The following is a 14,273-nucleotide window of genomic DNA, read 5'->3' on the forward strand; positions in this document are numbered from 1 at the left end:
AAACTGTAATGTATCATCATCAGAGGCAAATATCCGAACTACGAACAGAAAACATTAAAAGTCGTGGGATTGAGACCAAAGTATGTTGATGTTCTGCAGGGAAAATAAAACTATTTCAAAGTAAAAAGAAGCAGAATGCTGTAGTAGATATTCCAACACAAACTCGTGACATTCTCTCATTAACCCTCCCACTGTCCTAATGGGTGTGACCCTGCGAGGAAAGTTGACCATTGAGCAGGGTTGATGGTTTATCCAATGGGTCCATGCATGGACGTAATTTTGGGGGGGACAGGGGGGACATGCCCCCCCCCCACTTTTTCCAAAGTCAAGTTTTGACCCCTGCACTTTTTACCATCCAAAAACAATATTACGCTATATTAAACACTCTTGACACTGGTTGAGCTCTAGGACCAAGCGGAAAGCAACCGTTTGTGTTGAAGCCTGTTTCCCCTTAGAACATATTGTAAAGATACCCCCCCCCCCCCGTGTCCCCCCACTTCTAAAGTGAAAATTACGTCCTTGGGTCCACGTGGCAGGGGTGAGGAGTGAGCACCACCTCACCCCTGCCACGTGGACCTCAAGGGATAAACCATCAATCCTGCTCAATGGTCAGCTTTCCTCGCGGGGTCACCCATAAAGACAGTGAGAGGGTTAAAAAAATGAACCTAGTCTGAACTTTTCTTTTTCATTGGCACCAAAGTCTAATCTCTAGACTTCATTGCCGTCTGTAAATTAGTTTACTGCTACCAGAGGGCTTCACACACCATTTAACACGACATCTTTAAAATAAATAATAATAAACTGTATAAAACTGACTGATTTAGATTCTATTTTCTCACAAAAAAATAAAAACTCTATTGCATCCGAGTGAAAAGAGTGAATCTGCCACAGAACCCAGAGGTTTGATCATCAGAGCGCATCTCAGAGCCTGGATAGTCTGACGTCTCCCTCCTCCTCGTTTGTGTGTTGGAGCTCCTATCTTTGTCAGAGACAAGAGGTTGTAGATTTACTGAATGACACACGTGTCTTTCTGCTGCTGAGAGTACTTCCTCCTGCGCTGCTCCAGGCCCCGGCTCAGGCGCTCGTCCTCCTCCAGAGCTCTGGACAAAACAGCAGAGACAGACATGTTTGTGCATTGTGACCATTGATGGTGCTCTAGATGCTGGACGACAGGACAAGCCCAGAACAGACTTGCTTTTTGTTCCAGCGACATGTAAAATGTTAGAACTGAACTTTGAAACAATACATTTAAAACTTGAATCATCATAAAATACAGCAGCTGCAACTCATTAATTCAGCTAAACATGAATATCTGCTTCAACCCTATTTACTTTATACACAGCTAGGTAATAAAAGCACAAAAGGTCTCCAGGTTCAGTTCAGATTTGGTCCGCAGACAAGACCAAAGTGTGTAGGGACTTCAGTTAACAGCAGATTAGAATTATAAAAGATCGACTAGTCCAACCGTCTCTAAATCAGGGTATCTGCAGGTTTAAGGGAGCCAAATTTAAGACTTTTTAAGACCTTTTTAAGGCCACTTTGACCAAATTTAAGCTATTTTTTAAAATTAAATTTAAACTATAATTTCCAGCTATTGCCTGGAACCGGTGCGAACCACGTTGCGAAAGTGGGATTAGCCATCCATTACCATAAAAGTTGCACGTCCCCATGGTGCAATCTCCCACTAGCTTAAACAGCTAACGTGCTCATCTAAAAAAGCCCCCTTTCATAACCAACTGAATGTGTACGGTTCCGCTTACGCCAACATCGTACACAAAAAATGCTGAACGCTAACTAGAAATTCATGAAAATTGAAATAAAATAATCTTGTTTATTGGGTCTTTGGTAATTTAAGACCTTTGGAAACTGTATTTAAGGATTATTAGTAATTTTTAAGTATTTTTAAGTCCTTAAATTTGGAAAAGCAAATTTAAGACTTTTTAAGACTTTTTAAGGACCCGCAGATACCCTGTAAATATAGGAACTACAGTGGTCGGCATAAATGAGTACACCCCACTACGTTAGTCAGAAAACCTTTAGTTTCCTCTCAGAAACAACATTTTCTGAGACACCAAACTACAGAATACTCCCACTAATGTGGGCCGTTGACTACAAACTAGATTTGGTCGTTTACACACAAAACAGGGAATTTATAACAAATCTATTAAAGCCCATGTAGCAAAAATGAGTACACCCCTTATAGTCTCAGGAGAAAAGCCACACTTAAGCCCCCTTCAGACAGGCCATGAAAAACGGAAATGTTCCGGAATCTGTCCGTAAGACCTTTCTGTCTGAATACAAACATCCGGATAACGTGTTCCGGAATTTATCCGGACGAAGCCCCTAGTAACAGGTCCGGACTTGTTACGGACAGGGTGGCTGCTTCAGACTGGTGAGGTAAAGTTCCGGACAAGAGGGAGGGGGAGGAGGAGGGGACCGGGGGACGCTGTGCGCACCTAGATAGCCCGCTGCTGTAGCATGCGGCGAACCACGGCAGCTCGCCTCCTACGGTGCCGCCTAGACGCGCGACGGAGCGCTTCACACCGCTTCAGTGATTCCTTTAACCATTGAGCTTCATCATCCAGGTCTCTTATGCGTCTTCGTGTGCGCAGAATTATGCTTAAGCGCCTCGTGATTTTTATCTTGAGAGGCGCTATAGAAATGATATTTTCTTCTTCTTCTTAACATGGGTCTGATTCTACACCCCCCACCCCCCCACCCCCCATCGCCGTCAGACATCTGGAACTTTTCCCTGCTGTGTGAACGCAGCCGAAAGGACAAGTACAAAAGTGGTGTGTCTGAAAACACAGTTCCGGTTAAAAACCGGATTGAATTGTCCACAAATGTTCCAGAATGTCTATCTGAAAAGGGCTTTAAAGACTACAACATTCAAATGAACAGACATTCAACCACAGGTGAGTCTAAGGATTCATGTAAGAGGTGCCCAGCAGACAGGTGACTATAAAAGGGCGTTACCTAACAGGGAAAAGCCCTTCATGCTGGCAGCAACGGCTCCTCGTGGAAAAAAGGTGAGGGCTACAAGAAGTCAAGCTTTACATATCAGTCAATGAAAGATGGAAGTGCGACCATCTCACTGAGACGTCCAGGCCGTCCACAGAAGTTAACATCTGGACAGGAGCATCTTCTGATGAGAAGGGTTGAAGAAAATCTCCATGTAAGTTCGCTGCAGTTAGCTAAAGCAGTAGAAAGCCAAACTGGAGTGACCGTTTCCTGTGACATCATACGGTGCACGCTGCAGGGGAATGGCATGCATGGGTATCGTCCACGAAGGAAGCCTCTCCTAAAGCCCACGCACAAAAAGCACACCTAGGATTAGCTAGGGCCCATGCTGGAAGAGATGAAGACTACTGGGACTCTAGACTCTGGAGTGATGAGACAAACATCTCTGGTTTTGGAACTAATGGTTTCAAAACTGTACGGCGTCGTAAAGGCGAGGATTTCAAAGAGAAAATCATGGTGCCTACAGGGAAGCATGGTGGTGGCGGTGTCCTTATGTGGGCTGCGTGAGTGCTGCTGGTGTTGGGGAGCTGCATCTCATTGATGGTATCATGAACTCAACAATGTCCTGCTCTATACTGAAGGAGAAGATGCTGCCATCACTCCGTGCACGTGGTCGTCGTGCACTTTTCCAACACGACAGCGAGCCAGAACACACATCTAAAGCTGCTGGTGCATCTCTGAAGAAGAACAGGGTGAAGGTGGTTGGATGGACAAGTGTGTCTCCTGATCTGAACCCAGTCCAACACCTGTGGGGAACTCTGAAGCAGCAAGTAGAGCATCACTCTCCATCCAGCATCCAGGCTCTAGAAGAGGTTCTCCTTGAAGAACGGAAACAGACAAATGTTGTCATCTGTCGCCATCTTGTTCATTCCATGCCTAGAAGACTTGGTGCTGTCCTTGGAAACCACGGTGGTCACACAAAACTCTAGATGTAGTAGTTTTTGTTGTGGGGTGGATTCATTTCTGCTTCAGTCAATTTTAGTAAAACTGCAGATTTTGTATCTAAGTTTTATTATTAACCTTAATTTCATGTTATGGAGTTAAACACGTGTTCACTAACCCAGCCTGGTGAACATTCTGGAAACTGTTCTTTTGTTCTTCGAGCTGCTGATTACATTTGTGCTCTTTAAAGAGGGTGTACTCATTTATGCTGAGCTGTGTATAACTTAGAGCTATAGTTGACATTTATCCCTTCCAGCTTCCTGACTAGTCCTCTGACAGTGTGGCTAGGTCTTTAGTTCTCTGAGAATGGGCGTGTCCTAATGGGGGGATGCCCCACCCCTTCACGTTTTTATGAGGCAATTTGGATCCAATCATGATTTCCACTTGGTTTTACCCAAATCAGGTAGAATTTTATGTGACGTTTATGCTGACGAGGTCTTTGACCACACTACCACGGCTCAAGCCATTTGTGTCCCCTCCCCAAACACACACTTGAATAAAATAAAAATGTCTGCCAGATAACTGAATTGCAGTGTGTGAGTGTGTTACCCTTTCTCCTGGGCATCCATATTGTGGACCAGCTGATCCCTCTGGTTGACCAGAGACACCAGCTCCTGGAGCAGCAGCTGTTCTCGCTCTCCGTGGACCGGACTTTTCTGACTCTCTGGACAAACAGAAACCTTTTTATCGTAAAATGAAACATGAAAAACAACAAATCCTACTCTCTTAATGTGGTTTTCACGGAAAAAGTGTTTTATTGTTATTTCTGATTATTAAGGGACTCGCCAATCTGGCATGAAACAATCTCATAAAAGTGATAATTTAGGAGGAGAGGGGAGAATACGTCTGAAGCTACTGCCTCTGCTAATCTCTGGTTAGAAAAATCAATAGAACTTAGAAAATTGGGTTTACTTGAAACACAATGAATCTTTGACAGTGGAACTATTTTAGGATAGCAGAAATACTTTGTGGCCTTAGCCATGCCTCTACTAGCCATTAGCTTGTCAATCTGTCCCTTTCCCAAAGAGTGAGGTGGTGCCTGTCGCCAGCAGGAACCTGGTGAGAAACTGGGAACACCCTGGACACATCTCCAGTACATCATAGTGTTATGGAAATTTTATGTTTATTAATTCTTGATCATTGATTCAAACAACTGAATGTAATATGTATTACTCTATGCCTCTTTGCATGCTCAATTATTCAGACACAACCACACAAGCCACTCACACACACACATTCTCTCTCTCTCTCTCTCTCTCTCTCTCTCTTTCTCTCTAGATATGTATATATAGATATAGATATATAGATATATATCTATATCTATATATATCTCTTTATAGATATCTATATCTATCTATCTATATATATACATATATATCTATATCTATATATAGATATGTATATATATATAGACATATCTATATATCTAGATACATCTATATATATATATAAATATAAAGATATCTATATCTATCTATCTATCTATCTATCTATCTATCTATCTATCTATCTATCTATCTATCTATATACATCTATATATATATATCTATTTATATATATCTATATATATATACATCTATCTATATATATATAGATATATATATTTATATATATCTATATATAGATATATATGTATCTATCTATCTATCTATCTATCTATCTATCTATCTATCTATCTATCTATCTATCTATCTATCTATCTATATACATCTATATATATATATCTATTTATATATATCTATATATATATACATCTATATATATATATATATATATATATATATATATATATTTATATATATCTATATATAGATATATATGTATCTATCATCTATCTATCTATCTATCTATCTATCTATCTATCTATCTATCTATCTATCTATCTATCTATCTATCTATCTATCTATCTATCTATCTATAGATATAGATAGATAGATATATGTATATAGTAGGGGTTGTATGAACTAGTCGACTTCACGGCTCTGTAGTGACTTTTTCTGCCTGTCATCGACTAGTCGCTGTCACGTGATAATGACTGACAAGATGAAGTCCTCGGAAAAGACAGCAGGTGACGAGCCCCTGCGCGTCGGTTGGGAGGCGGAGGCGACGCGCTGTGCCAGAGCGTCGGTACTGACAAGGGTGGTAAAACGGACATTTAACCAAACTGTGACCTTTTCCCTCTTGCAATTTAACCTTCCCCTCACCCCCATCCTAATCTTAACCAGTTTGCGCATGCAAAGCTCTGATCGACATCTGCGTCCTGAGCACCGCCAAATCAGGTGTCACCTCTTCAATAACAAATTAAACACGCGATCATTCATGTCGGCTCATTTCCTTTTATGTTTTCTGTCTGTTATTTGTGCCTGATATGTTTCGCTGCTGCGGAGCAAGGCTCACCACCTGTTTTGTCCTCCGGTGACGCACCCCCAAAATTCCACTATCTCCGCTCCGGCACGAACTTCGCAGCAAAAACGGTCCCGTTGTAGTTGGCTGGCGAGCAGCGGCACTCCGCTGTTTTTGCGGTCGGTAGATCTTTTAGAACTGCAGTTCAAAGGTAACTCATACGGTGAATATATATGAACCCAGGTAGCAGTTTCTCTTTAGGATTGAGAGGAGATGCAGGAAGATAATAAACAGGCAGGACAGAAAAACAGTCAAATAAAAACAAGTTAGTTTTTGTACCTGGTGGTTGCAACAAACTGACACCACTGAAGGTAATCAGAAGTGAGGAACAGAAAATGAAATAATTATTTTAATGTTTAGAGCAGCAGGAACTCCTAGAGGCTGCAGGCGCATCAGTGAGTTTGTGGCCGCTGCGCAGGGGGAGGGGGGAGAGGGCTGAAGTAGGAAGCAGAAACTACCGTTGTTAAAAGAGATGTGTTAACTTAGAAAATGTGGGCGCAATTTTAATTGTCAAAAACTCCAGCGAACCTAGCGACAACCCCCCCCCCCCCCCCCCCCCGTGCTGCTTCAGGTGTATGACGTCATCAATGACTAGTAGAAGTCGACTCGATTTTCATTACTTGACTGTCGACTGTAAAAAAAATTAAGTCATGCAACCCCTAGTATATAGATATATCTATCTATCTATCTATCTATCTATCTATCTATCTATCTATCTATCTATCTATCTATATATATATAAATATATATATATAGATATATAAAACTGACAATACAAGGTGAGAGATGCACAAACTATAAGAGTGCTTTTCCCTCACATGAGCTAAACATCTGACAAGAGAACTAAAACGAGAGACTTAAGTTTTCTGAAACTATGGGGGCATGTGTGTGTGTGTGTGTGTGTAGTGCTGTACCTTCTATTGCCATCAAATCTCTCAACTCTTTGGTTAACAGCTCAAATTTCCTTTCCAGATCTTGCTCTTCCAACCTGTGGGCAACAAAAGAAGCATCACGGTTACATGTCAACAAAACAGAACGATCATGGGCAGGTGACCTGGGAGCTTTCTTACTCAAAGACTAAAGGAGAGTAGAACACGTCTATTTTATACTTCACACAGACACTGATTCCACCCACAAAACAAAAGTTGTGGTGGAAGTTAGAAATATCTGGGCTGCATGGTGGCGCAGTGGTTAGCACTGTTGCCTCGCAGCACGAAGATCGCAGGTTCGAAACTCGGCCGCGGCCTTTCTGCGTGGAGTTGAAAGTTCTCCCCTTGCACGCGGTTTCCCCCATAGTTCACAACATTCCCTATAGGTTATAAATTGTAAGTTGCTTTGGATAAAAGTGTCTGCTAAGTGAATAAACATAAACATAAATAAAAATTTTACTCCTAAAGACCACAATTCCAGACTGCACGAGTGCTTCCTAGAGTTTCTGAGTAGTAGACTGATTTCTCAGGCTCCTCTCTGGTGGAACCAGCCTTCAGTTTGTGATCAGGAGAGGAACAGAATCAGGTGTGTTGCTGTCTGTTTCTTCCTCATGTAGCCGAGTGGTAAACTAATATTTCCCACTGTACAAAAAGTATTATCTTTAATGTGTTACAAGAGGCTGAGTATGTTGCTTCCTTTGTGTTACAGCCGAAATATTACGGGGTGATCGTGTAATGTTTATTTTGTTTATCTGGTTGGCTTGAACTCAGAAAATGTGTACGTGACTTTCCTGCTGTTACACGTTTTGGCCAGCAGGGGACAACAGCTAAGGTTTACCACATCTAAGTGGGAAGGACGGTGATGTGAGTTCCGGTTTGACGCGCTTGGGTGTGTACGGTTGAAATCCCACGATTTAGTGCACTATATCGAAGAGAAATTGGTAAATATCTCTATGACTTGTTAAAATAATTCACCTTGTTCACATTTACATGTTAAGCAGACAGTATTCTAACAAGATGGTTTGTTTCTGTAACGGATGGTGTAGAAGACCTGCATGGGTGGCGTGGGGCGGCTGCTCCAGCGTGTAGAGAAAACCTGAGATTTGTGTACTGCAGTATCCCGTGTGAGCTGAGATACAGCGCTGTGAAGCTTTTCTGAGTCGAGTTGAGCCACTCGGTGAAAGATACGCACAGGTTTTCTGCCTCTTCCAGGCTCTTCAACTCCTCCTGCAGCTGCTGGATTGTATCGTGGATGAAGAGCAGCATGGAGTGGTAGCGGGCAGTCAGCTGGGTGGCGGTAAGCTTGGTTTATGCTTGACGCATTTACTTTCTGCTTGGTGATGCGGCTCGCGGATGGAACGCGCTTCACAACTCGCAGCGTTTATGGTTCATGCGGCTCGTCTCTGTGGTGAGCCAATATTCTCCCAAACTGTAGGGGGCAGCATGGAGCTCTACGGCATGCATCCAACACTAAACCGTAGTAGAAGTAGAAATGACTGTTTACAACATGGCATTCCAGCATTTTTAACAGCGTCCTCGTCTTTTCCGACAGTGCGAGTTATTTCTCTCCAAGAATTTTCTTTCTCAGTGGTCTAGTGGTAGAGTGTCCGCCCTGAGACTGGGAGATCAGGGGTTCGATTCCTGGTCGGGTCATACCAAAGACTTTGAAAAAATGGGACCCAATGCCTCCCTGCTTGACACTCGGCATTAAGGGGTTGGATTGGGGGGTTAAACCACCAAATGGTTCCTGAGCGCGGCTGTGTCTGCAGCTCACCGCTCCCCCAGGGGATGGGTCAAATGCGGAGAACAAATTTCGCACACACACCTGTGTGTGTGACAACTAATGGGACTTTAACTTTAAATATTAACAACATGTTGATCACAGTGGTCTCTGAGAGCTGAATCATACAAATGTCTGTATTTACGAACCTCTGCCATACTAGTTCTTGCCAGTCCGCCATGTTTTTCCGCGTCCGACCGTCCGCGTGGTTAGAAAATTTCCTAGGTGGGCAGTGGGGAAGGTTTGGGCCGTGCGGAGGCGCGGTGGAGGGGCGTGGTTGTTAAAATGACGCAATTTTGCCGCACGGAGCCGTGCGAACCTCGCGGACGCATCTAGCATAAACCAAGCGTAACGCCGACACGGCTGCTGGTGTAGGTTTCCTCCAGAACCTGCTGGGCTAAAGATGAGAGGCCATCGACTTCTCCCTGCCGTGAAAGCACCACCTCAAGAAAACCCTGGAGTTTCTTCAGCTGACTCTGCTTCGTGGTTCTATCCGACCGCCGGTTATTTCTGATATTTGCCCCCTTCTCCGTGTCCTCCAGCCACTGAGCCAGGTTCAGGAACCTGTGGCCCATCTGCCTCAGGCGGGTCAGTGTGGAGTGCAGCTGGGCCAGAGTCTCCTCCAGGCGGCTCTGGTGGGCTGTCCACTCTCGCTTTGCTGTGTCCAACGCTCGATCCTCAATCTGAGGCACATCCCAGAGACTAACCCTCTCCCTGCAGGTGAACGCTGAGGTGAGCAACGCCTGGCCTTTGGAGCAGTTTTCCTGCAAATTTTGTAGCTGCTGCAGTGTTTTCTCCAGCGTGTCCACGTTTCCTTCTGGATGAGACAGTGACGCCAAAGAGGCCAGCTCTTTGGACGTTACAGGTAACGTAAAGCCTAATCAGCTACCTGGGTAAGGGACCGTAGAGCTGGATCTAGTTAATCTTCCAGAAGGCGACAGTGAGAACAGATGATATGCACGATGAGAAGGGCGAGGTGTATGATACGTCTATGGGACAGTGTGTCATGGAAGGGAGGGCGTGGCCTATACCTTTAGATGATATGTCTGATATGCGTAGTAGTTTTTTACGTGAGTGATTACCATACCGGACAGTTATGGATGCGGTAAGAACACGTTGAGGGATAGCAGAGTAGAACTGTAACAGGATGTTTTAGTTGTCCAGTTTGAATCTTTTATTGTGTTTTTTTGTAAGTCGGTTCTGAGCGCTGTTTCCATCTAAGTAAATTTCTAAATCTCCTCCTCTCCTTGAGGACATCATACTACGGACTCCAGCTTTACGTTTCTGTTTACCACGAAGGGTCAGGATTGATGACCTCAGCCTGTTAGACAGTGGTCTGCTTTCAGAGCGACGTGCTTCACGAAGAACCTCCAAAAAGTGACTTACAAGAGCTGCAGATGCTCCTGCCTCCGGATTAAAGCATTCTTCTTGTTGACCAGTGTGAACCACTCCTGAATCAGCCTCTCCTCCTCCACTTTGTCACTGCCTGCAAAAATAAGCGCATCACCATCACCCGGCCCAGTCCCGACTCAGAAAGAGTTTAGGGATTACAGCAGGAAACTCACTAATCTCACCTGTCCGTCTCTCTCTAGAGATAGTAAACCCAGAAATGCACTTTTGCTTCATGAAGCAGAGTTCCTGTACCTGTTTCCAGTAACTGTCGGAGTCTCCTCTCCACTACACCAGCTCTGGTATCAATGTGGTTCTGTTCTGTCTCCAGAGCTTCCAGCTGGCTCAACACATACTGGTTTGGGTCCTAAAACATGTACGCACACACACACACACACGGGGTCAGGGGTGGACTGGCCTATCTGGCATGGTCCCGGTGGGCCGCCTAGCCAAGTGGGCTGCTTGCCCAGCTTGGGCCGACACTACTCCAAAGTTGATGATCTGAAGAACATTAGCGACATAGTAACCTGAAGCTAACAGAGTTTTCCAGATGTTTTTAGCAAGAAAAACGCGGTAGAGTGATGACGTAGGAGTTGTTTTACCGCGTTAGCATGTAGCTAATGTCCCGCTGATCTCCGCCCGTGAAGAATGAGCTGATCTGGAAGGCCAGGGCTCCCGGTCGCAGCGGTCTGGCCCTGCTTGTAATTTAATAGTCCCAGCCCATTTTAGATCTCACATTCGGCCTAGAGACGAGTCCGTGGGCAGAAACACCCCCCACCCCCAACGCTCTACCAATGGGGAGGGCCGACGATTCGTAAAAATGCCAGGGGCGAATTTTGGTCCCAGTCCACCCCTGCACAGGGTTTCAATAAAACACGACTGAATAAAATAACAAAAAATAAAATCAACAAGATAAAAAGTTTTAAGTTCGGCCTTTCAAAATAATAGTCTGGTTTAGTTCTATAATACTTGTAGAATTTGAGCCCAGTAGAACCAGGGGTACAGCCCCAGCCCTCTCCAGCCTGGCTGGGTTGATTACAAACACATTCTTAGGAATGCGGATGTGACTGAACATATGGGCGGTCTTCAAAGTTGGCGCAAAAATATCAGTGATGTCATGAGTGCATCTCCAAGCATGTGGGCGCACAGAGGAGTCTGTGGTGTCTCCCTTAACTTAAACAAGAGCGGCCGTGTTGCTCTTGGAGGCATCCTGCTCTACTGTGTCTGTCCTGGTGCAGCTCAAGCGTGGCAGTGCCGTCTGTGTGCGTGCTCCTCAGAAAGGGACACAGAAAAACACGGCTTCAGTCAGAGGCTTGTTTACTCCACAGTATCCAGCATGATAATGAATCATGCACGCAGGAATGCTCCTGTTGCCTGAATCTATGTGCCAATCGGATGCTCCACCTAATGGTAGGCGGGAAATTGTGCCAGTCAGTCAGTCAACAATGGGTGTGTTGGACCAGTTCAGGCCGAAGCAGACTGTCTTGGGAAGAGGGCTGAAAAAACATGCGGAAAGAAAGTCCAGGCTGTGCGGATGTGAACACTCCCTACCCAGTCTAGGCGGAGTAGAGGCGGCGCTCGTGTGGAAACCCTATAACTCACCTGGCCTGCTGGTCTCTCTTCATCAAGTACCACACCTGTTCTCTCTATAAAACAAATTAACAGAACAAATAAAAAATTGGTGAAAAGAGACATGAAATCCACATAATTGGGTCAAGAGTCAAACTAAAAGAGCAGAAAATTTCTGACCTGGTTCCGACTTCCTCTGTTCCTGCCCGATACCAACCTGAGGATGTTGGAGAGAAAAGGTAAAGATGAGAAAAATACATTAAAAAGACAGTTAAATTGATCAAATGAACATACCAGTGAAATGTCTCCCTCCTCTACTGACCCGCTCCTTCTCTGTGACCGACGTTTCTTCACCAGATCTGCATCTCTGACATGAGAGAACCCAGACTTGGACAGAAAATGAGTCCTTGGTGGTGCCACGGGACCCTGCAGCCGTGTTGATCTAGGAGGAGGAACCATCTCTTTACAACTTTTGCTGTCTTCCTCTGTTGAGTCAGAACTCCCGGTGCTCTCAAGATTCAGACCCTCTTGGAGTCTTTGGGTACAGTATTGAACCATGGCCTCAGGGTCTTCCCGGTTGTCCCGGTTCCCTGCTACTGCATAACTGGACTCTCTGCTATTCTTCTCTATATGAAGCACACTGAGCTGCTGGCCTGTGAAATGGGTCCGAATCTGGTTCAGGTAGGTCATGACGATTAGTCGGTCAGGCACGGTGAGCATCACCATGTCTGAGGGATCGATAAGTCGGGAAATACCAAGTTCAGCAAAACCATCAAACGCCTGGAATACAGACAAGTTAAAAATGCATGATAATATTATAATGATAACTTCATAAAACCACCATGTTTTCCACAACCTTTTTGTTGTTATTCTTGATGTCATATGGGTCCAGCATCTCAAAGTTTCTAGAAACAACAAAGGAAGTGAACAGCCAGCTAAAACATGCAGACAGGAAACCACTAACAAACAAGCGTGTCTTACACTTTTTCAGGATGAAAGTAATGCAAGATGGCACAGAAAGCCAGTCCATTTCTCCAGGATGTGCTGAAGTTTGTTATCTTTAGCCCCTTGTGACCCAGTGTGACCTCCTGACACCACTCCAATAGAGACTGACTAGACGACACCAAGGTGGGACTCTGGACCACACACAGGTAAACGACAGTAGCAGCAAGACATGAGTCGATCTCGCACCAAATACAAGAAGAAACAGAACTACCTGAAGCCTGTCTCCATTTTCACTGATAAAGGTTGGTTTATGCTTGACGCGTCCGCGAGGTCCGCACGGCTCCGCGCGGAAAAGTAGCGTCATTTTAACAACCACGCCCCTCAACCGCACCTCCGCACGGCCCAGAATTTCCGCAACGCGCACCTCGGAAAATTTCTAACCACGCGGACGGACGGACGCGGGAAAACATGGCGGACCGGCAAGAACTAGTATGGCAGAGGTTCGTAAATACAGACATTTGTATGATTCAGCTCTCAGAGATCACCGTGATCAACATGTTGTTAATAATTCTTGGAGAGAAATAGCTCGCACTGTCGGAAAAGACGAGAACGCTGTTAAAATGCTGAAATGCCGTGTTGTAAACAGTAATTTCTACTTCTACTATGGTGTAGTGTTGGATGCAAGCCGTAGAGCTCCATGCTGCCCCCTACAGTTTGGGAGAATATTGGCTCACCGCAGAGACGAGCCGCACAAACCATAAACGCTGCGAGTTGTGAAGCGCGTTCCATCCGCGAGCCGCATCACCGCGCGGAAAGTGAATGCGTCAAGCATAAACCAAGCTTAAGACTGTCAGTGTGTGCTCAGAGCTCATATGTTGCGTTCAGACTGTCGCTTACTCAGCTAACTTAAAAACATTGATAAAAGTAGAAAATCTGACTCACATTCAGAGAAGAAAGGGCAGGGTCAGGACCTTTCTGAGGTGTTGTGGGTTTAATGTCTTGGTGGACACCAACTTGTGACTTGGTCTCACATAAAGCAGAATCACTCAACTGTTTCTTTCCTCGACGCACAGGATCAAGACGACCCGAGGACCCTTTGTTTTTTTCCAATAACCTACAAAGACACCAAATAAACCAAAGCAATATATAAGTCTACAAGTTGCTTTCTGACCATGGTCGGTGTATTTTCTTTAAAACCACACACACTGACACAGATTCTTAGAGTACAGAAACAAAAATGAAAAACACAAACATCTCAGTTATAAAAATATCTCCTTAAGATGTTGGTTCTTAAC

The 14,273-nt window shown here is 44.6% G+C and overlaps 1 protein-coding gene across 15 annotated transcripts in view; it reads right to left on the bottom strand.

Moving 5' to 3' along the window:
• Positions 1-675: 675 nt before the first annotated feature.
• ehbp1l1a (EH domain binding protein 1-like 1a) overlaps positions 676-14,273 on the bottom strand; it is a 65,320-nt gene continuing 51,722 nt past the window's right edge. For 14 of the 15 annotated variants that reach the window (XM_015958106.3, XM_015958102.3, XM_015958099.3 and 11 more), the window contains 11 exons: positions 13,921-14,092; positions 13,015-13,169; positions 12,890-12,938; positions 12,328-12,813; positions 12,214-12,250; positions 12,067-12,110; positions 10,720-10,831; positions 10,462-10,561; positions 7,281-7,354; positions 4,513-4,627; positions 676-1,100 (listed from right to left, as the gene is read on the bottom strand). In XM_015958106.3, the coding sequence (XP_015813592.3) occupies positions 1,007-1,100; positions 4,513-4,627; positions 7,281-7,354; positions 10,462-10,561; positions 10,720-10,831; positions 12,067-12,110; positions 12,214-12,250; positions 12,328-12,813; positions 12,890-12,938; positions 13,015-13,169; positions 13,921-14,092 (1,438 nt within the window). In that variant the 3' untranslated portion in view covers positions 676-1,006. Of the gene's footprint in view, positions 1,101-3,589; positions 3,840-4,512; positions 4,628-7,280; positions 7,355-10,461; positions 10,562-10,719; positions 10,832-12,066; positions 12,111-12,213; positions 12,251-12,327; positions 12,814-12,889; positions 12,939-13,014; positions 13,170-13,920; positions 14,093-14,273 lie in introns of those variants that run through there. The other variant, XM_070549674.1, reaches the window with a different exon arrangement.

Source organism: Nothobranchius furzeri, chromosome 3, assembly GCF_043380555.1.
Source record: "Nothobranchius furzeri strain GRZ-AD chromosome 3, NfurGRZ-RIMD1, whole genome shotgun sequence".
Lineage (NCBI taxonomy): Eukaryota > Metazoa > Chordata > Actinopteri > Cyprinodontiformes > Nothobranchiidae > Nothobranchius > Nothobranchius furzeri.